The sequence below is a fragment of the Sorex araneus genome, chromosome 4, assembly GCF_027595985.1.
Source record: "Sorex araneus isolate mSorAra2 chromosome 4, mSorAra2.pri, whole genome shotgun sequence".
In the NCBI taxonomy this organism is placed as follows: domain Eukaryota; kingdom Metazoa; phylum Chordata; class Mammalia; order Eulipotyphla; family Soricidae; genus Sorex; species Sorex araneus.
The window spans coordinates 48717232-48744273 of record NC_073305.1 but is presented as its reverse complement, the minus strand read 5'-3'; the positions used below and the strand labels follow the sequence as shown (position 1 = coordinate 48744273).

General features: G+C 52.5%; 2 protein-coding genes across 4 annotated transcripts in view; both read left to right on the top strand.

Moving 5' to 3' along the window:
- SFMBT1 (Scm like with four mbt domains 1) overlaps positions 1 to 6568 on the top strand; it is a 127302-nt gene extending 120734 nt beyond the window's left edge. For all 3 annotated transcript variants that reach the window (XM_055136228.1, XM_055136229.1, XM_055136230.1), the window contains exon 21: positions 579 to 6568. In XM_055136228.1, the coding sequence (XP_054992203.1) occupies positions 579 to 719 (141 nt within the window). In that variant the 3' untranslated portion in view covers positions 720 to 6568. The remainder of the gene's footprint in view (positions 1 to 578) is intronic.
- Positions 6569 to 8784: 2216 nt separating this feature from the next.
- STIMATE (STIM activating enhancer) overlaps positions 8785 to 27042 on the top strand; it is a 47823-nt gene continuing 29565 nt past the window's right edge. The window contains exon 1 of the mRNA XM_055134179.1: positions 8785 to 9000. Coding sequence (XP_054990154.1) covers positions 8841 to 9000 — 160 coding nt within the window. The 5' untranslated portion in view covers positions 8785 to 8840. The remainder of the gene's footprint in view (positions 9001 to 27042) is intronic.

Below are 27042 nucleotides of genomic sequence, written 5' to 3'. Positions count from 1 at the left end.
CCCTGTACAATCTCTCTGGCCCCTACCCTGAACATCTTTGAAGAGTTTTATCAATCTTTTATTTACAGAGTAACAAAACGTTGAAATTTATAGCTAAGATTTTCCTGAGGGGGCTGGAGTGATAGTACAGTAGGTAGAGCACTTGCTTTGCATGCAGGTAATGTGGGTTTAGTCCCCGGCATCCCATATGATCCCCCAAGCTCCACAAGGAGTGATTTCTGAACACAGAGCCTGAGCACAAATAGGTGCTACCCCAAAAAACGAAATACATGTATTACAGGAAGTTAGAGTTTAAAATATTTCTTTTGGGCACATTTTGTCATTAGTTACAAGACTGATTTATTGCAGAAATTGTAGGATGAATTCTTATCCTTGTTAAGACCTTATTAATTATGAGGTCCATTACTATGGAGGCCTGTGCAAAGTTTTTTTTAAAAAATGTGTGCTACTAGTTTGAAGGAGAAGAGAAATGTAAGTAAAACACAGGGACAGTGATTTTGACAAAGCCATAGTGAACAAGGGCTGTTGTGAACATGTGCCAGTCACATGCACATCATCTGTATTTTGTGCTTTCACAGGAAATTGATGGGCAGGCCCTGTTGCTTCTCACCCTCCCCACCGTTCAAGAGTGCATGGACTTGAAACTGGGCCCTGCTATCAAACTTTGCCATCACATAGAGAGAATCAAGTTTGCTTTTTATGAGCAGTTTGCCAACTGAGAAGGACAACCAAAGCGAGCTGTATCTTTGAAGCACAAATACAGCAAATCCTTCGCCCATTCTACCAAGGGAGCTGAAACGGCCTGGGGCTGGGGGCCCTGGGTGTCAGCTTGCTTGCTCTGCACTTTCAGGGGAGGAGGATCCAGAGAGGGAGCAGAAACTGCACGAAGTCGCTCTCCTGCCAGGGACCATGGGGGCTTCTCTTCAGATCGCAGTTTTTAAAAAATTAAGGTTGTGAAGAAAAGACTCATAAGAAGAATAAGCATTTCCAGTGATGTGGCCTGAAAATGAAGAATAATCTAGACTGTTGGAAAGCACCCCTTTTGGGATTTTTTTGTGTTTGTTTGTTCCTTCCCATTGTAGATTGAACTTTGTTCTCTGCTTTCTCTTTCTTAGAAAGAGAGGACATAGCTTTAAGTCAGCACTGATTTGGGACTGTGCCTAAGGCATATCAGTGCTTCATTGTCATCGTGTTTTTAAGCTTTTTTTAAATTAAAACAAGTTCATTTTGGGGATGATCACGTGGCTCTAGGGTTTTGAATGTACAGTCACACTTTGAATCATTTTAAAACCTATTCTTAGGAGTTCCTTTGTTTACTACCTCTGTTGATAAGAGAGCTTATAGCCATGTCTGAGGATTTTTGGTATGATGCCACTTTGAAGCTCCAAGAACACTAAACTAAAAAGAAGTTGGAGTCTGGGGAACACGGCTTTCTCGCAAACATTGTATGAGCATTTACACCACTTCCTTTAACTGACCAGATCCCTGGTTTTCCACCTTGACCCAGCTTGGGTTTATCCGATTCACAGTAGTATAGATTGTTGTTTTTCAGCCTAATTGCTCTCTCTCCAGTGATTCCAGAGGGCGTCCTTGCTGTTTATTTGTGTTTGCTTTTCTCTTCAGTTGTTTGTCTTACTGTTTAATTTCTAGAATCCTCACTTTAGGGAACTATCAGTCAGTGCTCTTGGACATATAGTAAGGCCCACTTTCCCTCCTTTGCGTTGTCAGGCAGTTCATACAGAAGGGGCAACAGAGGGAATGTTTGGGAGGGTGGTACCGTGTATGGATTCCCTCTGTGGCTGGAGGAGGCTGAGAAGTAGTTAAGGTTTGGGTAATAGCTTTGTGCAGTCAAAGATTTTACTTGTTTTCTTTTTTGTTGTTTATATTTTTAAACCTTTTAGTTGAACAGAATCACAATCAGGGACTTGTTTTTATCTTAGGTGTTTCTTTTCACCCAGTTCAAGTTGACATGAAACCATTCTGGTTGAATTTTCATTTATGATTTTTAGCGCTATTATGGAATTAGAAAATTAGCAATATTCCATGTACCAGCCATGAAGAATGAGAGAAAAAAAATTATATAGGTTACCTCCTTCACATGATTTGCTTTGCTATTTTCTTTTTTTGTTTTGTGTGATTATTTTTGTTTTTATTTTTGTGCTGGGGATCAAACCCAGGTCTCATGCATGCAGAGCATGCACTTTGCCAGTGAGCCACATTTCAGCTCTGCTGAGTATTTTTTAAAAATTGTCCTAGTCATTTGCGAATTTATAACCTAATTATTCGTTTTCAATATTTTAAAAAAAATTTAAGCTACATACTGAGTACATTTTAATTAGCTATACAAATATAAAATAATGTTATTGACATTGATTATACCTTTTCTTAACTTCAACACACACACACTTTTATGACCACTGACACGCATCCTATACTCTGAGCCCTCTTTTCATTGGATAATTTAGGAACCACTTGAAGCCCTGCAAGCCAAGTCATATTAGAGCATCTACTATTTTGATTGCTACCAGAGCACTGGAAGGAAGCATCACTTAAGTAAAAGTTAATATGTTTGACCTTATTGCGTGGGCTTGTGCAGACCGGAGCAGGGTGGGCCGGAGCTTAGTCCAGTCCATGGCCATTACCCTGAGTGTGCGAGGTCGAGCACCTCAGTGAACCATCTAAAACCTCAAGCACATGCTTGCTGAGATCCTGGTCGAGATAAACCAACAAATAAACCATGTATTGGGCCAGACCCCCCCTCGCCTCCCCCCAAAAAGTTAATATGTTTGAATTTACTTACTCAGAAATTCAGTTTTTCAAATTCTGATTAATTTGTGCCTGTGGAAGGAAAGCAAAGATAAGGGACTTAGAAACAACTAGCATTCAGCACATAGACTTTTGGGAGGGGGCGTATCTCATAATAACATTCCCTAAGAGCTCAGCAGTCAAGGAGGGCTTCTTGTAGATAAGCGGAACAGGAAATTTCTGGAACTAATGAACACTGTTGACTTACTCAGGAAAATGAGATTTCCTCCTAGAGGAAATTGACCAAAACAAGAAGAAACCTTCCTTTGTCTAATCCTCGCTACTTTCCCAGAAACCATAGATTTTTAGAACCACACAGAGTCCTGAGTAGTCGGGTCTGGAGAATCAGGAACATCGTTGTTCGTGCTCAGCTTCTTACAGACATAGTAGGGTTTCTCTGAGTGTCTCGTGAACACTGATGCTGAGATGGCTTATTAGGTAGTGCGTTAAGGGATGATGACCTACTTCTAACCCTCACTTCCAGATATTATATACGAAAGGATCATTGTCCTGGAATTTGATGCCTTTTTTTTTTTTTAGTATAAAATGTTAAAGACTTCTGGGACTGGACTGAAGTGACAGTCTGATTTCCTGTGATTCTAAAGCAGATTTTAATAGCTGATCATCTTGGGGCAAAAATGTGTCTTGTACTTAGGAACATGATCTGTGTTTTTAAATGATTTTTAAAGATTTATGTGCTACATTATAAATGGACTACATTTGTCTGGATTTCACCTCAACTAGCTGGCAGCACAGCCTGTCTTGAGATCAGAAAGATTTCCACGATCCGGTTTTAATTCTGAATTGGCAACCTTGGTAACAAGTGAGCAGACTACATCATCCTCTTGAGCCTTCACTTGAAATGGTTGACAGTTATCAACCTGTTATCATGATATTAGTGTATTAGTGACACCTTTAGCGTGAAGATGGCTACGACATTTTACCTATATCTCATGAACTTCTGGGAACTATACTATTTTCTATTATAAATCACCTTATTCTCATTGAAAAAGAGTTGAAATGATTAATGCAGAGATTGTATTAACACTGGTCTTTGGCCTGCTTTTTATTTTATTTTATTTTTAATGTAGGAGGAGGCTCCCCATATCTACTGCATTATAAATCTAAAGGTCAGGGAGGGATTCATGCCGGGGAGAGTGCTTTATTGATATTTATTGAACTATGATAGTAACGAGAGAAAACCAGTTCATAACTCTTCTCTTTGAAGTAAAGTTATTCTCACTCTAAGAGAGATGCCATTGGACCATCATTTCCAGATACCTTTTTTTGTGTGGGGGACTTGGGGGATGTTGTTTTTTGGGGTTCTGTGGGGGCTTTGTTTGTTTGCTCTGTTTTGTTTTGGGGCCACAGCTGGTGGTGCTCGTGGCTTACTCTTGGTTCTGCACTCAGGAATTACTCAAGGCAGTGCTCGGGGGACCTATATTGGATGCTGGGTTTCACAACCTGGGCTGCCTGTGTGCAAGGCGAGTGCCCTCCCTGCTGTACTATCACTCAGGCCTGAGCTTGAATACATTTTACTTGTGGTTTTATATTAGTTTAGTTACTAATGTGCTACCTGAAAACAGGTTATAGGCTTTAGGAGGCCTTAGGTGGGGTTTGACTCAGAGCCATTATCTTCTCTCAAGTTGAAAAGTATTTCTGGAGGGCACAGAACATGAAGGAATTGTCACCAGTAGGTAAGATTGATGTAGATGGGAACTTTGTGAGAACTGTCACGGGAACTCACATTTATGTAGCCCCTATCACCAAAGACTGTTTAAGACACCTTTGATTTCCCCGGAAGTTTTGAGAGAGGTGTTAGGAATTTAACCTCAACAGTGGGACTACATTCTGGGTTTAAACTCTGGCGATATAAGGGCTGGAGCGGGTAGGGTGTTTGCCTTGCACGCAGCTGACCCAGGATCAATTCCCAGCATCCCATATGGTTCCCCAGCACTGCCAGGAGTAATTCCTGAGTGCAGAGCCAGGAGTAACCCCTGTGCATTGCTGGGTGTGACCCAAAAAGCAAAAAGCAAAAAAAAAAAAAAACCCACCAACTCTGGCGATATATCTTGAGGTTAGTGTATATGTGTGTAAATATACACATGTAAGTTCAAAAGTGTTCTGTGTTACCAGTTGGCCTTTTTGAAGATGAAGGAAAAAAACATCACTAAGAGGAATGAAGCATAAATATTGGTTGGGACCAGGCACTCCTTTTTAAGTGTGAGTTACTTTTGGTCCTGCATCCACTGTAGGTAGCTGAATACCAAGCTCCTAGTACTGACTCAGAAGCTCACTGTAGGCCAGAGCCGCCTGTGAAGCCAAGAAGATCACTTTCATGTAATCACAGTTCCTTTTCACTTGATAAGATTTTGCTAGTGAATTTTAATGACTCTCACCCATTGTGTGAAAATGTACATACTTTGGAGTTTTGGATTCATCCAAAAAAGCTACTTATAAACTTGGAGATTTTTGCAGAATAATTCAGTACTCAAAGCCCATTCCAAATGGGTCTGGCCCCAGCCCCCTCATTTGGAGTGGTTTCCGCAGCCCACAGAGGTAGATTGGACTCTGAGGGCTCTCATGGGGTGAATGTATAAAACAGAGCTTCCCGGATTTATTTATTTATTTGTCTACCACCCCCTTCTGTGGGGGGTAAGAGCAGTGTCTCCTTGGAAACCTTTCTTAAAGCAAACAAACCCAAAGTGACACCCTGCCTCCCACCCCCACCCCCACCCCCTTCCCCGTTGGCCTTGCAGCTACTGCCACCCCTGATGGTTGCAGCATCCTCTGAGGGGCAGTACCTACTCTGGAAACACAGGGCAGGTAGTGGGTGGTCAGTGCACTGGAGACTGGTTTCTTGGTTCAGGTATGTCGCTCGTCTTCATTTTTTTCAGAAGTGATAACTAGGCATAGGGGCTGGGGGAACGGAGATGTGGGCCTGAAAAACCTAGATGTGTCTCCTGACTGCACACTGTGTCTGTGTGGGACTCCTGCTTACCCGAGGGACAGCCTTAAAAAGGGAAGCAAGACACAAGCTTGCAGGATGCAGCTTCCCGGTAGCCGTCAAGTGTTAACCCTAAGCTGGACAGGCAGAGGGGGACGGCTGTTTCTAGAGAGCACAGATGGCACTGACTAGAGACGTGATGCCACTCGGATGGGGGCCTGTTTGCAGGATGTATGTGTGTAAACTCCGTCTAATGCTAACTCCACCTCAGCGCTTGCAGGTGGAGGAAGGCAGAGTGTAGAAACCCTGAGGGCAAGCCTGGGGCACAAGTAAAGTCAGAAGCTGATGATGAGGGCAATTAGAAAGTTAAAGCTGGGCACTTCCATGACTGCTTTTGCAAGAAGTCTCTGGGAAAGTGTAGTTTGAATGTTCTCGTGGGCTCTGAAAGTGCTCATTTCTTTTTTCTGCTCCCTCTGCCCCTTTTTGGTAGAAAATCCTCTGAAGACAATCAGTGGCTTGCTGGCCAGGCCTTCTAGCTGGCTACAGCACTGCCCTCAAGCCTCTTTCTAGTACTAACTCACTGCAACAGATGCACTTTGTTTCATGTGTTTTGTCCTTTTTTTCCCCTCCCCTACGATGCTTGTTTGGAAAAAAAATGCATATTGCATTGTATCCTTCCTGCTTGCTGTTTTTCTTTTAACTTTAAAAGAGGATAACATATACTTAAGGAGAAATATGCACAAGAATACATATTAAAATAACTCCCATCAAGTTTGATAGTATAACTTCAAGGGATTAAAAAATAACTATTTTGGAGACTCTACTGTGTGTTTTTTGGTTTGGGTGGGTTTTTTGGTTCTGTTTGTTTTGTTTTGGTAAACAAGAATATACATAAACATGGTATGACCGTATAAGTGGTTGTAAGGAAATCAGGTCCTAAGCTATGTCTAACTTCATTTGACAGCAAGAAGGCATTTTAGCCATAGTAGTTAATCTATTAAAACTTTCCAGTGAGACCTCAGAGACATATCTATGAATGGAGGAGAAAGTTTTTTCCTGCTTTAATAAGGTGAGCCTTTCCAGAAGCCTCCCTCTCCTGCTATCTAATCCAGTCCCCGCTGGATTCAGGTAGCCTAGCTAAGGAAAGAACAGAATTTCCCTTATGACCACGTTCCTGCCCTTGAGCTCTTGACACGCTTCTTGCTGATGGACATTTACCTTGGCCTTCTGGACTCCTCTGCACCTGGATGAGCAGAGCAGAGCTTTGTCAAAAGCCTTGTGTTAGGCATTATGCAAGATGCCTGAGCTGTTTCCTATAACCCAACCAGAATATCTTCTGCGCTAGGTATACATTCTCTTACTTGGTCCTTTCCGAGTATGGACTATATCTCTTGAGCATCTCCATTAAAGATCTTTCAGAGACAGTGATGGCAGTTTCCCCTTTTGATATTCTTGCTGTATATTCCTATGGTCAATAGTTGTGGAGAGTTTTTAATTTTATAAATTAAATCTCAGTTTAATTTTAACAGCATGTTGTAGCATGTCCTCTGTGCTAGGGACTGTGGGATCCCAGGGTCAATGAAAACTGCCCTCCCAGAGGCGCCCACTCAGTGGTGTGTGCCAGAGGCAGGAAGAGCCATCTGATGGAACAGTCTGAGATGTTGGCAGCGGAGCAGGAGATGATGTGGAAGCAAGTAAGGACAGAGGGTCAGGCATTCCTTAAAGCATGGCATGGGAAGCCACAGCTAGACCACTGCAAGGCACAGAAGAGTGAAATACAAAACTAGGAAGAGAAGGCCAGGGAGTCAACATTTTTGTCTTCTGGATAATCAAATTATAATATTCTTGTGAACCAAGAAAGCTTTTGGATAGCACTTACCATCTATAAAATTGAATTTCTTGGTGGCTATGCTTTAGGAAAAAATTTTCTAGATATGGTATTTCTTCACAAAATACTGCCCAGTATGTACAGGAATGAAAGTACACCAGCAACAAGTGCTTGCTGCAGTGCAGTTGGGCTTCTAGGAAAAGTCTGGAGAAAAGCCAGTAGGGCAGAGTGTGATGTGTGGGGTGGGGAGGACTAGGAGAGAACAGGTTGCCAGGATCAGAGGATCCGGTTCAAGTCAATGTCTGTACAGAGGGAGTGGTTGGAAACTGGCAAACACCAACAATTTTACTTTCTTTTGTGAATTGTACTCAACTTCGACAAGAAGGAAATATGTTAACCTTTCTTTTTTTAAAAATACAAACGTTATACATTTCTAAGGCATTGGATTAAAATATCCATTTAGGTTACATTTAATTTTTGTTTGTCAGCTTGGGGGCCACATCTGACAGTGTTCAGGGCTCAGTCCTGACACTGCTCCGGGATTGCTCCTGGCAATACTGGGGATCAAACCTGGATCGTCCCGGTGCAAGGCAGTCAGTCCGCTTACCCGCTGGACTATCTCTCCAGCCCTTAAATTGCATTGTAGGGGGCAAAAGATCCGCTGGAGTCTGATTGATGAATCTGAGACATCTTTGGTCGGGACGCTGGTACTAACAAAGCAGAAGGAATCTGCGTTGGAAGGGGGTATGCCCGTGTGCACCGTCTTGGGTTGCTTATGCTCGCCAGAAGAATTCAGGCTGCTCGCTGAAAATGCAGATCGTTAGGCCTTACATCACAATCCATAATCGAACCAGAGTGACTATTAAATCCTCAATTCAATCAATTCTGCAAGGGGAGCGATTTACCCCGGAGAGGAAAAGTTTAGTCCCAGACTCAGCTCGCGTCGGGGGTGGAACCCGGAGGCCCGTGCGGTCCCGCTCACCTGTTGCACCTGGCCTTCTCCCTGGTCCCGCCCCGGAGGCGGCCCGGAGCCCCGCCCCGGAGGCGGGGCAGAGCCCGAGCGGGCGAGGCCCGCCCCCACGCCGGGCTGGACCAATCGGGCGCTGCGATCTCAGACGTCGGGTGACGCGCGGCGCCGAGTCGGCGGCCGGGCGGAGGGACCGGCGCGGGGCGCGGGTGCCCGGCGCGGGGCTCGGCGGCGCGTCCCCCAGCAGGCGGCCAGGCGGGCCGGGCCGCGGCGCCCCTCGCGCCGGGCGCGCCATGCAGGGCCCCGGCGGGAACGCGAGCCGCGGGGTGGCGGGCGCGCCGCCTGCCACGGTGGCGTCCGCGGCGGGCCGCTGCGAGAGCGGCGCGCTCATGCACAGTTTCGGCATCTTCCTGCAGGGGCTTCTCGGCGTCGTGGCCTTCAGCACGTTGATGCGTGAGTCCGGGACCCCGGCCCGGTGGGAACCGGGACCCTTGGCTTGGAAGCGCCTGCCCGCCCGCCCGCCCGCGAGAGCGGGGCGGGGATTCTGAGGCTGGGGGCGGGGGAGCTCGCCCCCACCCCCCGCCCCACCCGCAGGCAGGCTCCTGAGCCCCCGCGCCTTAGCCGCAGCCTCCAGCCAGGGGTCACCCCTGCCCCTGTCTCTCGCGCACACACACAGGCACCCATCTGTCTCTGGAGGTACGCGCCGGGATCTTGCTTCCTTCCCACCTGTCACAGCCAAGTTGAGGTCACCCCACTTCCCAGTCGGGGCCGCCGCCGCCCAGGTTGGCACACTCCTTTCTGCCCCCTTTTGGGGGGCTCTTCTTGGCTTTCTCCTGGCGCTTTGCACACCACCGCTAAGTGCTCGGCTCAGGCCGAGGCTTTCCTCTGCACCTTCACTCCTTCACCCTCCTGAGCTTGCATTGGCAGTCCGGTGCCGCTGCCACCTCGCTGGACCAGCATTGTTAAGTCCCTTAGTCCCTTCCTGGCTTTGTATTCTCCCTTGCACGCCACCAGCCACCCCTTGCTCCCCACCCCACCCCTGACTCTCTCTCTCTCTCTCACACACACACACACACACACACACACACACACACACACACACACACACACACACACACACACACACAGACCACACACACAGACTCCCACACTCCCCCCTCCTTTGTCTTCTCTCACTTGGTCTGGCGGGACCCACCCAGACTGCCGTGTGCCCACCTTGCTTGCCCCTTGCCTCTTCCGCTTCCTGGATCCACAGGCCCACCTGTTCCATCCCCATTCCCCGAGATTCCCAAATCAAGTTGCTTCCCGAGTCTCTGCTGGCTGGCCCCGTTCCCAAGTCCACAGTATCAAGTTATTTTCTTTTTCCGGTGAGACTTGGGCAGGCGGTCTCCTGGGGAAGGGTGTCAGAGGGGCTGCGGAGTTCTCAGAATTCCCCGTGACCCTCCTGCAGGGTCTCAGGAGAGGACAGCTCCAGATGATCCTTCTGGAAGATCGGATGGTCCGCCCTGTTGTCCAGTGTGCCTGGGCAGGGTGAGGGGTGGGACATGGAGGCACGGGGTGGGACATGGAGGCACGGGGTGGGAGGTTGGGGGTGTTTTCTGAATGCCCGTCCTTCCCCTTAATTAACGGAACCAGAAGCTTCAGTTTGCTGGAGGTCTGCAGGCGTCCCTCGGTTGCACTGGGGTGAGAGGAGGGTGCCGGCAGCTGAGGCATTGATCCCAGGATGACTTGCTCCTGGCTGTTTCCGGGCCAGCGGGCCGAGCCTCTGGAACACTGCTCCTTACACTGCCCCGTACACGTGGTTCTGGTACCGTCCACTTGCTGGAGTAGCAGAGGTTTTCAGAGTCCTAGCCACCGCAGCTGTGAAAGGTGGGGCCTCCGGTGTGTAACCTGGGACCACCTTGTCGGTGCTTGTGGGGGAGCCCCTGCTTTCTCTCGGCCCCTGAGGGTGTGGGTTTGCCCCCTTTCTTCCCTCTTCCGCCCGGCCTCACCGCGTTCCCTGCCGAACAAATAGCCACTTGTTTTCCGGAGCGAGCCCTGAGCGATGACTTGGCCAAAACCCGCTGTCTGAGTGTGTGGGGACACTGCGCCCGCTCTCCCGCCGCCCCCCGCCAGGATGCCCTCCCCTCCCCAGTTCTCGCAGGCAGCCACAGGCCCGGGGGATTGTTTTGCTCCCCACCCGCCTATTTCTTAGCTCCACTCTGGCCATTTATGAGGGTTTGATGGATGCTGATGGCCTGGCTGAGTCCCTCGGGCTCGAGATGCCATTTCCCGGGGAAGCTGTGATTCTGCTGACGGGGACACGGCGGCCCGACCCACCGCTGGGACTCCTGTGTGTCTTGGGAGGTGCGCGCTGGACCCCCCCAGTCTCACGCGGTGTGAGGCGCACCTGGAGGGTGGGGAAGCAGCCGGGAGTGGGAGCGCCGGGCAGAGCCCTGCGTGCTCTGGGACAGGAGTGGGGAGGGGCACCGGCGCTCGGCCCGGAGCAGCCAGGGACGCGCTTCCTCTGGAAACCTAGGTGGTTCTGTGGCTGTGAAGCAAATGGGGCGGGAAGAAGAGGCTGCTCTCCTGGAGGACCGACGCCTGCAAGCTCTGGCTCTGCCGGGCCCTTGGTCTCCCAGCTCTCGTGCTCAGTCTGGCAGAGCAGCTCGCAGGAGTCCAGGCTCAGGCAGGGGTGATGGCTCAGTGTAGAGTCTGTGCAGAACCCCGAGATGGATACCCCGCACCCCCTTGCAGCCCTGGTTCCTGCTGGTGCACCGTGCCGGGTCAGCCACGTTGGCAATTATCCTTTTATAATTAAAAAGCAAGGGGCCAGAGTGATAGCACAGCGGGTAGGGCACTTGCCTTGCACACAGTCAACCCAGTTTCAATCCTCCGCATCCCACATGGTCCCCCAAACACCGCCAGGAGTGATCCCTGAGTGCAGAGTCAATTTTTAAAATGAGCCCCAGGCTCCCCTGACAAGAGTCCACACGGGACGGGACGGGGGTGAGCTCTGAGCAGCAGAGCACTGGCTTTGCATGTGTTTCGTATGTGGGAGACCTCAGGTTGGATCCCCAGTGCCATGACAAAAGGGGAAAAAGGGCTCCTTTGCCCCCCATCAGAGTCTGAGCTGCTGCCAGAAGTTTGTTCCACCCTTTCTCACGCCTGCTCTAAACATGCCTCCCCCAGCAGGTTACACGCCATCCCTAACCTCTTTGGGGTGTGTGTGTGTGGTGGGGGTGGGGGGGTGACAGGCTTTGCTGCCAGTGCTTTTGTGCTTGCAGCTCTGTTTCCCCCACATGTCACTGGCTAGAAGGCAGGACGCAGGCTCCTGTTTGTGTGGGCCAGTTCCCTGCACACAGACCCAGTGCTCTTCCTTCCCTCCCACCTCCCTGAGCTGGGAGAATCCCCTGACCACTCCTGATGTTGCTTTTTACCCAGAAAACCCCTCTCCTCAGTGTAACATTGCTGTGTGCTTGGGGGTGAGGGGAGCACCCCCCAAGTGCTGCTCAGGACCCACTGCCTGGGACACTTGGCCGGAAGTTTAATGCAAGTTCCAAGGATGCGGTGCTGCCCAGGCCTTGCGTGGCCAGGGACCACCAGGACCACCTTGGAATTGTTTGGGGGACTCTCGGGCTGCACCCAGCAAGGCTCAGGGCCAGGCTGCACGCCGTGAGTGCACCTTAGCTGCTCTGCTCCCACCCTGGCCCCTCCTCCTGGCCTCTGGGTTTTGTCACGGGAGGATTTTGGTTCTCAGAAAGAGTTTTCATCCCGCGCTTGCTTGCTTCATTCTGGGGCCTCGAGCTGGAGCCCTGGGGTGGGGCTCGGATGGTTTCAGACGAGAGTTTGTCTGCCAGTGATATTCGTGGCCAATTCAAACTGCCTAGACATACAGACTGTCACGGGCCACCACTGCAGGTGGCCCCGGGGGCACCTTGTTCTGTGGGTGAGCGCCAGCTCCGGGATGAATGAGGAGTGGACGATGCAGGGCAGGCTTCTGGGGGCACCCCTTGCTCCGGTGACCAGGAGCTTTGCTGGGACCGGCCCACTCAGCAGGTTCTCTTTAATTTTCTTAATTTGGGGGCCACACCCAGAGACCAGCCCAGGCCTCCTGCGAGCAAAGCCAGTGCTCCAGCCCTCAGGCGCTCTCCTTCTGTCCCTTCTCTGCACCGTGTGATGGAGCAGCCCAGACCAGCGAGCTGAGCAGAGCCACGTGGTCAGCACACACCCCGCTGCCCGCTGAAGGCTGGTCCTGGCCGGTGTGTCTGCCACTGTTTAGGTGTGTTTTCTCTCAGGACGTGGGTGCAAGGCATACAATTGTTTCCTTCATGGTGCACAGCCAGGGTCTCGTCTGATATAGGCAGAACTGGGTTTGTTTTGTTTTTAGTTTTGGGGCCACTGGAGCCATAGCACAGCGGGTAGGGCCTTGCACACAGCCGACCCAGATTCGATTCCTCCGTCCCTCTCGGAGAGCCTGGCAAGCTACCGAGTATCTCGCCTGCATGGCAGAGCCTGGCAGGCTCCCCGTGGCGTATTCAATATGTGAAAAACAGTAACAATAAGTCTCATCTCACAATGGAGATGTTACTGGTGCCCGCTCGAGCAAATCGATGAACAATGGGACCACAGTGCTACAACAGTGCTACAGTGCAGTTTGGGGTCACACCTGGTGATGCTCAGGACTGACTCCTGGCCCTGTGCTCAGGGGTCACTCCTGTTGGTGCTCAGACCATAGTGGGTGCTGAGGATCAGACCCCAGTCTTTTATTCTCTTGCCCCCTGCCCCAGGCAGAATTGACCCGAACTAGGCCAGCATCTAGGAACTTGGGTAAATGGATCTGCATGTTTTCCTGTTACAGATTAGGGAAGTAGCCAGATGGGGGTGGGGGGACCATTGTTTTCCAAAACCCTTGCTGGCATTGAGAAATATTTCACCAGAGGCCCAAAGTAACATCCTAAACCAGTCCAAACCAGTTCCCCCAGCTTTGAAATGTTAATCTCCAGCAAAAGTCTCTGGAGGCCCTGGGACTAGGCTGTCAGGAGAGGCACTGGCCTTGCATATGTGCGATATGTGCGCCCGGCTGGAGTTCCTGCACCACCAGTAAATCAGTGAATTAGATAAACTATTCAAATAAGAGGCCCAGGTGACTGCCCCTGGCCCAGCTGGCTCCCTGCTGCCCAGGCTAGCCTTGCCTGGGCCTATTCTATCCCAATTCATTTTTGTTTGTTTTATGAGCCACACTCAGTGCTCAGAACTTACTCTGGGCTCTACACTTAGGGATCATTCCTGGCAGGCCTGGGGGGATCACTCGGGATGCTGGGAATTGGACTCAGATCCACCATGTGCGAGGCAAGCATTCCATCCACTGTGCTGTCTCTCCAGTGCCTCTCTCCCGGTTCTTTAAGACTGCTGCACAGGACCAGAGAGCTCGGTGGGTAAGGCATGGTTTGTATGTGGAAGGCCTGGGTCCTCAGCACCTCACGGGCCTGAGTAGTAAGCTGGGAGTAGCTCCTGAGCTACCTAGGCATGACCCAAAGCAAAAGGAGAAGCAAACCAGCACCAGACACATAAGGAGTAGAGAAGAATGCAGTCACGGTCTGCCCTGTCTTTACAGCTAGCTGGCTCCTCTGTTCTCTCTGTTCCCTTCCGGAGAACCTGCATTGCCCCCGTCCCCTGCCCCCTGCCCCCGGTAGCTTTTTTTTTTTTTAATCTTGTTTTTGTTTGTTTGGCTGGTTTTGGTTTGGAGGCTATACCTAGCAGTGCTCTGGGCTTGTTTCTGGCTCCTCAGGAATCATTCCTGGCGGAAATTGGGATCCTACGGGGTGACGGGTTTGAACCTGGGTCGGCTACATGCAAGGCAAGTTCCCGAGAGCCTCTGGACTATCACTCTGGCCCCTGTTTTATCTGGTTCTTTTCCCTGCTCACTGGAAGCATCACAGCTCTAGGGAAGCCTGTCACTCAGCTCCCCCCACCCCCACATGGTCTGGAGCTCCACTCCTGGGGGCGGGGAGAGTCCCCAGCTCCCACCTGTAGAGATGCCTTTCCCCCTTGCAGTGAGTACTTGGACTGGGGTGCTCCCTGGAAACCAGGCGAAGTTCCTCTTCTGGTAACTTGCCGCTCCGTGAGTGTGGCCCCTGGTGATCAGGGCCCAGGACGGTGGCTGTTGCAGTTGGCACTCACTCTCACTGTGTCTGGTTTCCGCTCTCCGTCCGCAGTGCCACCCATGGCAAAGGAACCACTTGTCCTTTTCTGTCCCAGGTGCTAACGTGCCCCAGGAGTGCGCCAGAGCCCCGCATCTTGCTTTTCCCCTACATGACTGATTTGTTTATTTGTATCCAGGAGCCCCACCATTAGTGGTTGCAGCGACCACCAACCACGACCACGGCTCTGTCTGTGACCCTCAGGCGCTTGGCCGCAGTGCTGGAGGTTTGCCCTCCTTTGGGGCAGGGGCTGGGGGGTGGTCACTCCTGCTGGAGCTGTGTGTGCACGGGTGCATGGGGACTGTGCAGTGCCGGGGGATAGGGTGCCGTGCTGGATCCTCCGTGCAAAGCAGGTGCTCCAGCCCTTGGAGCCGTCTCCCCAGCTCTGAGCTTTCCTTTCTGGGCTCTTAGTTGAGGCGCATAAGTTACAGTTGTGCTCACACACATGCTCGCCAGGGGTCGCACTTCTTGGCCTTGGAGCTTGCACATCTGTTGAGGTATGTTGCTCACTGGGGTTTGCACTCCTCTTTGTGGTGCTCACACATACCGGGCACCAGTGCAGCCAGGAATATGCCACCACACCAGGGACTGCAGATGGCAGAGCAGAGCTGCTGGGATCTCTCTGCGGGACACCAGGTCTTGGACTTACAACCGTATGCTTGCAGGACAGGTGCACTCAGCCTCTGCACTGTTTCTCCCAGTCTGTACTTTTAGAAGATTTTGTTTTGTTTTGTTTTGTTTTGTTTGCTTTTTTTGGGTCACATCTGGCGATGCACAGGGGTCACTCCTGACGCTGCACTCAGGAATTACCCCTGGTGGTGCTCAGGGGACCTTATGGGATGCTGGGAACCAACCCCAGGTCGGCCGCGTGCAAGGCAAACGCCCTACCCGCTGTGCTATCGCTCCAGCCCCCATTAGAAGATTTTTTTAATGATGATTTATCCGATTTCCTGTCTTTATTATTTATCTTTTGTTTCGTTTTGGGAGCCACATCCAGGGGTCGCCGGGTTATTCTTGGCTCTACACTTGGGAATTACTTCTGACTGCTCAGTGGACCATATGGGATGCCGGGGATTGAACCCGGGTTGGCTGCATGCAAGGCAAACGCCCTACCCACTGTGCTATCGCTCTGGTCCCTCCATCATCATCATCTTTAAGGGTGCTCTGTTTTATTTATAATAAAGCTTTATTAATTTGGTATTAAATAACTACCCAGTTGTCTGAATTGTGGGATATTCTGAATTACAGAATAATCTAATGTATTTTTTTTTTACCCTTTTAAACACGTCCATTTGTCAGTATTGCCTATCAAATCTTTACTGTTTTGTTTTTTGTTTTTTGTTTTTGGGGCCACACCCTGTGGTGCTAAGGGTTTACCCCTGGCTCTACACTCAGGGATCTTTTTTTTGGGGGGGGCCCAGCGATGCACAGGGGTTACTCCTGGCTTTGCACTCAGGAATTACTCCTGGCGGTGCTCAGGGGACCATATGGGATGCTGGGAGTCGAACCCGGGTCGGCCGCGTGCAAGGCAAATGCCCTACCCGCTGTGCTATCGCTCCAGCCCCGCACCTACTCTGCGCCCTCAGGATCATTTCTGACACTACTTGGGAGACACTATGGAATGCCAAGAATCAAACCCAGGTCAGCCACATGCACGGCAAGCGTCCTACACGAAGTACTATCACTCTGGCCCCTGGCCCTGCCTGCACAGCTGTAGTGATCGGTTGGACATTCTTGGCGTTCAGGGTCACATCCGCATAAAGATGTGGCGGTGTCCCAGGAGTTTTCCAGTTAAAGGAGCAGGACCCCTGACTCAGGCCTGGCCTGGCCCCTCGGCTGCTGCCCCGTGCTGCCCTTGAGCCGCCTGGCCGCTCTTCCCTGAGGCTTCAGCCCCCTCCCCAGGAAGAGGGGAGCAATCACTTTTCTGGGACTGTGGGTGAAGAAGCCAGATCTGAGGGTCTGCTAGACCCTCCTGAGGGGGTGGGGAGGGAGATGTCCTCGCCCAACTGCTTCTGGGCAGGGGAGCATCCAGGAGCCCCATTGAAGGATGTGTCAGAAGGGTTTAAGTCATTTGTTCTGTGGACTAAGTCAAACATACGCCTCTAGGCCTTGTTTGTTCAACATCTGTCCTCCGGGCCCTTCTCAGAGGCTGTGTACACAGTATGTAAAACAGCGCCCCGCCGCCCACCGTGCAGGCCGGTGAATAGGGATGAACAACTGACACTTGCAGTTAGCACGGCCCTATAGGCCCTGGCCCTTTATTCATTATTGTTTCTGTTTCTTTGGGAGGGAGTGACACCTGGCCATGCTCTGGGCTGACTCCTACCTCTGCACTTGGGGATCACTCCTTGCAGTGCTCAGGGGGCCATGTGGGGTGCTGGGGATCAAACCCAGGACGGCCACGTGCAAGGCAAGCACCCTACCTGCTGTTCTGTCTCCCCAGCCCCTGTTCCATTGCATTGTATTTTTGACACTTGGGCCCCACCTCTACGTGCTGGGGGTGCGAGGGCGGGGGTCCTTAGCCCCAGTACTGTCTCTTCCACCCCAGGGCCGGCACCTACTCTGCGCCCTGACTCCCGTGGCACCCAGCCACCGGCTGTGGAGGTAGTATTAAACTACATCGTTCCCTGATCTGTGATCCATCAGTGCTGGCTGCATGTGTCAGTTCCGCATCCCTATGCACCCGGCGTCTCATAAGCATTCTTGGGGCATGAAAGGGCGGTGAGTGGGGGAAGTCTGCCAAGGCCTCGTCCCGGGAACTGCTCCTCCTCCCTCCCCCCGGCTCTGCCCCCTGTCCTCCTGGCGGTGCGGGCTCGTGTCCTGCAGCGTGCCCGTGTCCCCAGGGTGCCCATGCCAGCGCCCAGCACTGGTCTGCTTACTTGGAAGTGGCAGTGCCTGGGCGTGGGCACAGTGTGGGCCCAGGACTGAGGCTGGCGCTGGGCCCGAGGCCTCGCCCTGCCCCCCACTTCCTGGAAGCACTTCCCTATTAGTTTCGCTCCCTGCCTGCTGTGCCTCATGTTTTCCTGTTTAGCTGTTCTGATTTTTTTCCTTTTTGATAGGGAGGGCGTTGGGCCACATTGGTGGTACTCGGGTGGCCTTCTGCAGTATCCAGGATCCAACCAGAGTGGGCCACATGCAAGGCAAGCAGAATCCCATATGGTCCCCCAGCGCTGCCAGGAGTAATTCCTGAGTGCAGAGCCAGGAGTAACCCCTGTGCACTGCTGGGTGTGACCCAAAAAGAAAAAAAAGAAAAATTTAAAAAAAAAACAACTTGAGGGGCTGGAGCAATAGCACAGCGGGTAGGGAGTTTGCCTTGCACGCAGCCAACCCAAGTTCAATTCCCAGCATTCCATATGGTCCCCTGAGCACCACTAGGAGTAATTCCTGAGTGCAGAGCCAGGAGTAACCCTTGTTTGTTGCCGAGTGTGGCCCAAAAAGCAAAAAAAAAAAAAAAAAAAACACCAAAATACTTGAGAGCCTGAAAGATAGTACAGGGGTTAAGGCAAGTGCTTTCTTGTATGTTACTAATCCAGGTTCCATCCCTGGCTTCATTTATGGTTCCTGAGCACTGTAGCCAGTGTAATTCCTTCACCAGTGTATATTTCCAGCCTATGTTCCCAGTTTCCCTCCAGTGGAAATTGCCCATCCCCCAAAGCAGCTGACCAGCTGACCTCTATGGTAGGCACCTCTCTCTCACTCTCTCTCTCTCCCCCCTCTTCTCCCTCCCTCTCTCTCTCCCTCTTTCTCTCTCTTCCCCCCTCTATTTTCTCCTCTCTCTCTCTCTCTCTCTCTCTGTCTCTCTCTCTCTCTCTCTCTCTCATTTTCCTTTTAGGCACTGTGGTTTGCAATACTGTTACTGAAAGGGTATCCTGCTATCACTTTACCTCCTTTCAGCACTCAGTTCTGTTCAGAGTGATCATTACCAATGATCATTGTCATAATTGTCCCTTCTCTGTCCTAATTGCACTTCCCTTCCTCCTTGGTGGCAAACTTCCTACCATGGACCTCTCCTCCCTGCCCTTGTTTCTACTGTCTTTGGGTATTATTCACAAGCTGTTTATTTATATACATATATATGTACATATATATATATATATAAATACACACACACACATAGCACTGCACTATCGTCCCATTGTTCATGGATTTGCTCAAGCGGGCACCAGTAACGTCTCCATTGTGAGACTTGTTGTGACTGTTTTTGGCATATTCAATACGCCACGGGCATATTTTTGGCATATTCAATATGCCAGGCTCTGCTGTGTGGATGAGATACTGTCAGTAGCTTGCCGGGCTCTCCGAGGGGGATGGAGGAATCTAACCTGGGTCGGCCACGTGGCAGGCAAATGCCTACCCGCTATGCTATCACTCCAGTCCATATACATATATCACAAATGAATGCAGTCACTCTATGTTGGTTCCTCTCCCCCCGACTCATTTCATTCAGCATGATACTCTCATGTCCATCCATATATAAGCAAATTTCGTGACTTTATTTTTCCTAGCGCCGCATAGTGTTCCGTTGTGTAGCTGTACCTTGGTTTCTTTACCTGCTTGTCTGTTCTCGGGCGCTTGTGTTGTTTCTGGCTTCTGGCTGTTGTCAGCAGTGCTGCGGTGAGTGGGGGAGTGCAGATGGCTTTTCTGCGTTCTGTGGAAATCTTGGCCTGACCTCCCTGCTGTTTGCCGCCTGAGTTTCGCTTCATGACCACTTCTCCGAGCTGCGCATTGGGGAGGCTCATCGTCGGCCCCAGCGGGAGGGTGCTTGTACCCCAGAGCCCAGTTCAGGGCCTGACGTGCTGCCGCCCCGGAGCAGGAAGAGGCCTTCCAGGGGTGGGGTGTTGGCGTTCGCAGGGACCTGGGGTTTCCAGTTCCCGTTGTTTTTCCCAGAATGTGACACCAGGAACTCTGGCCCTCGGGCCTAAGGGGACAGCCATGCCGTCCACCCCATGACACGTCCACCTCAGACATGGCCCCGCATTTCTCCGCTTACTCTGCTAGCATTTGGGGCAGGATGGGGGCTGTCCTGTGTCTGGCAGTCTGTCCAGCCAGCCCTCTGGCTTCTTTCCCACCCTTGTGACAGCTCACGACATCTGACATGGTCAGAGGTCCCCATGGTGGGGGCTGGGGCAGCAGAGTCTCGGGCAGTGGGCAGCAGGCGGCCAGCGGGGAAAGGGGGGTGCCGGGCTCTGCCCTGGGCCCAGTCTGCTGTGATGGAGCTGAGACCCCTTGCTCTCAGTGGTGGCGACCCAGAGGGCCGGGGTGCAGGGGCTGGGAGAAGTTTTTCGGCTTTGCAGGAGAGATTCTGGAGGGAGGCTCAGTCATGGGAGACATGCCACCAGCTCGGGGGGTCAGAGACTGGGCCAGTGAAGCCCACAGAGGGCAGGGAATCAGTGACACCCCACTGGCTGGTCTGAGTTGAGTTTACATCCGGTTCTGTTTGAGCTATGTCTTTGGGGACCTTTCTTTGAAAGCAGTTTGTCCCCATGCCCCTTGGAGAGCTTATGGGGTCCCTGTGAGGCTCACCTAGTTATTTGTCTCTTGGGAGCTGCTGGAGAAACAGGGACCCAGTGACCTCCAGGTCGGCTCTGCCCTGGCAGTGCCCCTAAAGGAGATGGTGCAATGATCGCTCTGTGCCAGGCCCCTGGGGCTAGCCCGAGGGTCAGGTACTTCGCACACCAGTTCCAGGGAGGTTCTGCCCAGGGGAAGCCACTACCTGAAGGGTGCAGGGAGGGGGCGCTGCTCCCCCTCGCCAACGTGTCAGGTGTGTTCATAGGCTAATGCCAGGGCGGATCCAAGCTCCCCAGTCTGCTGACCCCTTCTGTGCTCCCACACACTGATGGGTTGGCTCTGCAAAAGAACCTCTCTTGGGCAGGAGAGTACAGCGAGCGGGTAGCGCAGTTGCCTTGACCATGATTGACCTGGGGTCTATCTCCAGCATCCTGTCTGGTCCCTGAGCACTGCTGTGCCTGGCTCAAAAACAAGTAAAAGTCCTCTCTCAGTTGTCTGCACATTCTAGAAGTCCTGTAAAGGGGCTGGAGCCATAGGATAGCAGGGAGGGTGTTTTCCTTGCACGCAGCCGACCTGAGTTCGATCCCCGGCATCCCATATCGTCCCCGAGCACTACCAGGAGTAGTTCCTGAGTGCAGAGCCAGGAGTAACTCCTGAGTACCGCCAGGTGTGACCTAAAAAGAGAGAGAGAGAGAGAGAGAGAGAGATCCTGTAGCTACCAAACTGAACAGTACTTGTCTTTGGGCCTCTGAGAAGACTGCTCACTCGAGCTATACCCCCCTTAGCCTCCAGCCCTCAGATGTGGCCCCCACCCATTGGCAGTACTTTGTGCTGTTGTGGGGTCCATGCACACCCTTCCCCCTGGCGCAGAGGAAGCTGGGAGGAAGGAGGAAGAGGCTGGAGCCCTTGGTGTTTGCTTTGGCTCTTTTTTTTTTTTCTTTTTGGGTCACACCCAGCGTTGCATAGGGGTTACTCCTGGCTCTGCACTCAGGAATTACTCATGGCAGTGCTCAGGGGACCATATGGGATGCTGGGAATCGAACCCCGGTTGGCCATGTACAAGGCAAACGCCCTCCCTGCTGTGCTATCGCTCCAGCCCCTGCTGTGGCTCCTTTTAAAGACTTTGTGCCCAGTTCTTGTGACTCTCCCTGTTACCGGCCCAGGCAAGTGGCCAGAACTTTGGTGTGTTTTCCCCCCGTCCAGCCCAAGCACAATGGCCTACCGTAGCTGACCATTCAAACCTTGTTTCCCACGACTCCCAGAACCTTCCCAGGTGCTGAATGGAGTGCTGCCGTGTGCATGCGTCATTCTACAGCCACCCAGGCCACGAGGGAAGTCATGGCACTGTGGCCCGCACACACAGGCCACCCAGCCTCGGGCCTGTTATTTCCTTGCGTTTCTCAGGATGCGCCCCCTGACCGACCGCCCTGTTGCTAGCTGGTTGGGCCGCTTCGGCTCACCAGTGTTCCTCCCTTGGCCTTCCGGTGTGTGAGCCGACCCCTGATCTTCCCAGCTGGAGAGATGAAGCAGGGAGCTGTGGTGGTCCTGAGGTGCCCCCGCGGGAGACCCCTCCCCAGTGCAGCCTGGGCGGCCGAGAGCACGTTTCACGTCAGCGTAGGGGTTTGGGAGGGACGCCCGGCAGGCGGCCTGTTCAAGGAGGGGGGCTGCCTGTGTGCAGCATCGCGTGGGTGGGGTCAGAGGGGGTCAGAGGGTCCCTCGCTTGCTGGGGGTTGGCCATCAAAAATGGCAGCTTGGGACCCTGCTGCCCTCCTGTGGGAGCCTCTCATCTGAGACACCGAGGAGGGAAGCGATTGGACTCGTGAGTGACCTGGCCTTTCCATCGAGCCCTGGCTTTGTAATTCGGGTCCCAAAGGTGAGAAATTTCCTGCTATTGGCAGAGACAAACCATTTCCAGTGGCAAGTGGTGTCTGAATGGTACAAGACCTGCGTCGCAGTGGGGGTTGGTTCTAACACCAGAACCAATTTTCTGATTCGGGCTGGAGAGATGATAGTGTAGTGGGTAGGGCACTTGCCTTCCATGAGTGGCCCCTGGCATCCCAGAAGGTCCCCCAAACATCACCAGCAGTGAATCCTCTGAGCACTGTGGGTATGATTCCCAAAACCAACAAAATTTTCCAGTTCTTGTTATTTAAAATCAAGATAGCAGGAGTGTTACATTTTCTGTCCGCTAGCAGATTACATGTGTTTTCTTTCAGTGCATTTAAGTGAAGTAATTACTCAAACCCTGTCTCGGGAGAATCTTCAGGGGAACGTCCAGAGGGCCTCACTGTGGACGCGGACTCAAGGGCCCTGCTGTGAACGGGGCTGTGGTCTGGGTACAGACGTGTGCGGACTCGTTTTCTGAATAACGGGTCCGCGGGCTGGTTCACTGCGGACATGAACTTTGTGCTGTGGTGCTGTGCAGGTGAATGAGAGCGTTCTGAAGGGCTGTCGCCTGTGACCTGCTGAACAAAATGCCCCCCAGGCCTGGCTGGCTGGAGCCCCCAGCAGTGTTGGGGGGTGGGTGGCCTCTGCTTGAGACTTCAGGTGGCATCCTGGCACCTGGCAGCCAGCAGGAACCACGGGGCTCCTCCACCGGGTGCCTCCACACCCGCCTTTTGGGCTGTTTCTGTGCCGCAGACATTGTGGCCACCACAGTTTACCCAGGAGCCCTGGAGCCCCGGGCAGTGGACACCAGCCAAGTGACCAAGACACGGGGCTGCAGCAGAATGTCCAGGTCTGCTCTCCTCCATGCCCGAAGCTGCCAAATGTCCTCCTGTCTGTCCCCGCCCCCCCGCCCACCCTCATTCCTCCTTCTCTCCATGCCTTTCTGCCCCCTCCCCTGTCAGCCATCTCCTCCCCATCCTTCGAGGAACTGTTTCTTCTCCGTTGACGTCTCTGGGATAGGTAGTCTGTCTATGGTCTGTCGGCCCGGGCCAGCCTCAGGCCCTTGGGCCAGGTCCAGCTTGCGGGCCAGGCGGGAGCTGGCCCCTCAGGGGCTCTGGCCTGGGGCTTCCTACCAGGACGTCCGTCCTGAAGAGAACAAGGAGACCTGGGAGGTGGTGAGAGGCAGGTCTTGTCTTTTCTAAAGCGTTCTCCTGGCGCTCTCTAAGGACACAGGCGCTCTCTTCCATAACCGCAGGACAGTGGCGGAAAAACCAAGGAAACGTAGCTGCACAGCTGAGGGTCACCCACAGGCCACGTGCACACTCCGCCCGCATACCGGCCTTCTCACCGGCCAGTGCCCCGGTCGCCTTCCCTGTCCGGGTGTGGACTTTGCGCTCCCTCGCCACTCCCCTTTGGCCCGGAATGACCGAGGAGCCTTCCTGAGTTTTTCCTAGCCCTGACACTGTTGGGTGCACTGGTGGGTGGTTTTGTGGCCTCTCCGGGGTGGGGCTCGCTGCTTGCTCATCGTTGCATCAGGCTCCATGTTTGGGGTGGGGGCGCTGGGCGCCTCCTGAGGCTGCGGGGCTTGATTGATCCCGGTGCGGATCGAGCTTTCCTCGACGACCACATGGGCACGGAGGCTCTGCCAGGTGGCCGCACTGGAAGTTACAGTTTTCCCTTTGTGATGAATAAGAGGTCCCCAGGGAGATATTTTGAGACCAAGTGGGCACAGGATCTGTTTCCAGTTTTGTCTTTGAAGTCCCCTGGCGGGAAGTCGGTCAGAGGCCCTGAAGGTGCTTGAGTCGTTTTGTTGTTGTTGTTGTTGTGGTTTGGTTTGGTTTTGGGGGGGGGGGGCACACTGGGTGGTGCCCAGAGCTTGGCTCACTCCTGGCCCTGCACTCAGGGATCATGCCTGGGTGGTGCTCAGGAGACCATGTGGGATGCTGGGGACGGAACCCGGTCAGCTGTGTGCGAGGCAAGCGCCCCTCCTGCTGTTCTGTGTCACGCAGCTCTGTCCGGCGGGTTTCTGACGTGGTGGTGCCGGTCTTCTCTGAGGACTACCTGCCACCCCACCCGATCTCAGGTTAGCCGAGGGAGACAGGGACATCGCTTTCTTCCATACCTCGGGAAACGGGAACAGAGAGGTTAAATGAAGTGTCGGATGGCAGAAGCACCAGGAATACGAGAATCCAGGCTTGCGGCTCCTGCCCTGCTCTGGGCGCACCTGCCTGCCAGCCCCGCGCCATGTTCCTTCCCACAGGGCTTGGGGCCCAGTCTCACGCCTCTGCATCTGGGGCTCACTCGGCTGTGCCTGCGCTTCTCTGAGAGTCGTTATTAGCGCTTTCTCTGGGCATCGCAGGTGAACCAAGAAGGAAGGAGAGGGGGAAAGAGCCAGATGCTTTTGACTTGATATCGGTACCCAGCGTGGCTTGTCATCGTAACTGAGGACTCTTTTCTGGGGGGATTAGTTTAGCCTCCGCAAGTGAGGATGACGTGGCTTGCCAGTGAAGGAATAGTCAACAGTTTGCGCTTCTACACACAACCAGGAACAGGACAAAAGCTATTGATGGTGGGGCTGGAGCAATAGCAGCGGGTAGGGCGTTTGCCTTGCACGCAGCCGACCTGGGTTCAATTCCCAGCATCCCATATGGTCCCCTGAACACTGCCAGGAGTAATTCCTGAGTGCAAAGCCAGGAGTACCTCCTGTGCATCATCGGGTGTGACCCAAAAAGAAAAAAAAAAAAAGCTATTGATGGATATCGGACCACAGCAGCCCAGCCTGAGGGTCCCGGGAAGGAATGCAGTGAGGTGAGGCCCTGGCTGCTGCTGCTTCCTGCAGAGACTGTTGCTCTGCCTTGCAGTGATGAGGCCAGCGCCAGTGTGAGTTGAGAAGACAGTTGAAAAGGCCCAGGCAGTCAGAATTTGCCCGTCACAGTGTGGAGAGAAAAGAGGGGTGTCGGTAGAAAGATCCAGGCATTTGCTTAGGGGTTTCTGTGTCTCTTGGAGACAGGGGGCTTGGGTTGGGCCACCCTGGCAGTGCTGGGAGACCGGATGCCGTGCCAGGGAATGAACCAGGGTCAGCTGCAGGCAAGGCACGCGCCTTGTCACTGCCCTGTCTTCTGGCCCTTTGAGTCTTTCTGGGAACATTACTCTGTGTGCACTGGGTGGAATTCCTGAGGCAAGACAAAGAGCTGTTTGTGAGGAAGCGCCATTAGCTGAACTGTTTCCAGGCCTGGGAGACGGTTTTCTTTCCCGTTCAAGTGCGAGACTTGAACACCGGGGGTGGACACCTCCCAGGAGATGGGTGCTAACTTGCAGGAAGAAAGAGCTGATAGTTCAGACCTCAGCCCCGAGGGCCAGAGAGGTGGCTCAGTGGCTGAGCTCGGGCCTGGCTGACAGGAGGCTGATCCAGGTGGACCCCCGGCACCACCACAGGTCCCTGAGGCACTGCAGAGAAGAGCATGAGCACTGCAGCTGGTGTTCCTTGATGAGCACTACAGCCAGGGGTGTGTCGCCCCTCCAGAGCCATCACAGCAACAGCTACAACAAAGTGTAGCAGGGGACAGGGGGCATGAGCCTTGAGAGCATGTGTGTGTGTGTGTGTGTGTGTGTGTGTGTGTGTGTGTACAAGTCAGTGAGAGCTGGGATGTGACCCAGGTGGCCCAGTGAATCTCAGGTACCACACATGTACACACACACACACATACCACATGCACAACACATACCACATATACACTACATACACACACCCTACACACATACACACACACCCACATACATACCACATGCACACATATCACATATACACTACACCCATACACACACACACACACCAGCCCTGGAGATCAATGTAAATGCAAAACCCAAATTTCCGGGGGCCGGAGTGATAGTAGAGTGAGTACTGGAGAGGGGGGCGGTGATGGGAACTCTGGATCTTGGTGGCAGGGTTCCGTCTCTGCCTTTCTCAGAGTGGTCACACTGTTCCACAGCTTAACCGCTCACTCACAGAAGCCCCTGACCTTCTACACGAGGGCAACAAATCCCAAACGTTGAACAGCGCCCTGCGGTCGTAATGCAGAGCCTCATAAAAATAATGAGGCTGTCAAGAAGCAGGAAATTGTGACCTATAATTAGGGGAAAAGTCAGTCAATAGAAAGGCACTGGGAAGTGGGGGAGACAGGCCACTCTCCGGAAAGGACTTTACAACATACGCCAGTGCCAATAACTGTGCATACGACTGTAAAGGAGGAAAGCATGGATCCTGATGAGGGAGACAGATGACGAAAGATGTAAAATGTGAAGCCAGGGAAGTGTCTGGAGCTGCAGATGCAATTTCTGAGCAATTTGCTGGCTGATCCTGATTAGACTCTGCAGAAGAATAGATTCATGAACTTGAAAACATGGCACTAGGCCTTGAAGCACAGAGAGAAGACAAGAAAAAAAATAATAAACATACCTTAGGGTTGGATAGCACAGCGGGTAGGACGTTTGCCTGGCACGCAGCTGACCCGGGTTCAATTCCCAGCATCCCATATGGTCCCCTGAGCACTGCCAGGAGTAATTCCTGAGTGCTGAGCCAGGAGTAACCCCTGTGCATCGCCAGGTGTCACCCAAAAAGCAATAAATAAATAAATAAATAAATAAACACACCTTCAGTGCCCCATGGAAAATGCAAAGGTCTGAGGATTTCTAGAAGTAGGGAAAAAAAAGGACAGAAACAAATATTTGTAGATTAGTCACTAAGCAGTTTCCCAAAGTTGATGAAAACTATACACACAGGGTTCCTAGCAGTTCAGTCACCCTCAGGCAGAATAAACACAGTGTCAGCCCACTAACCACATCATAATCAAATTTCCCAAGGACAGCAATAAAAAGGAAATTGCTAACGTGGCCGGAAGTCAAAGACATGGCATACAGG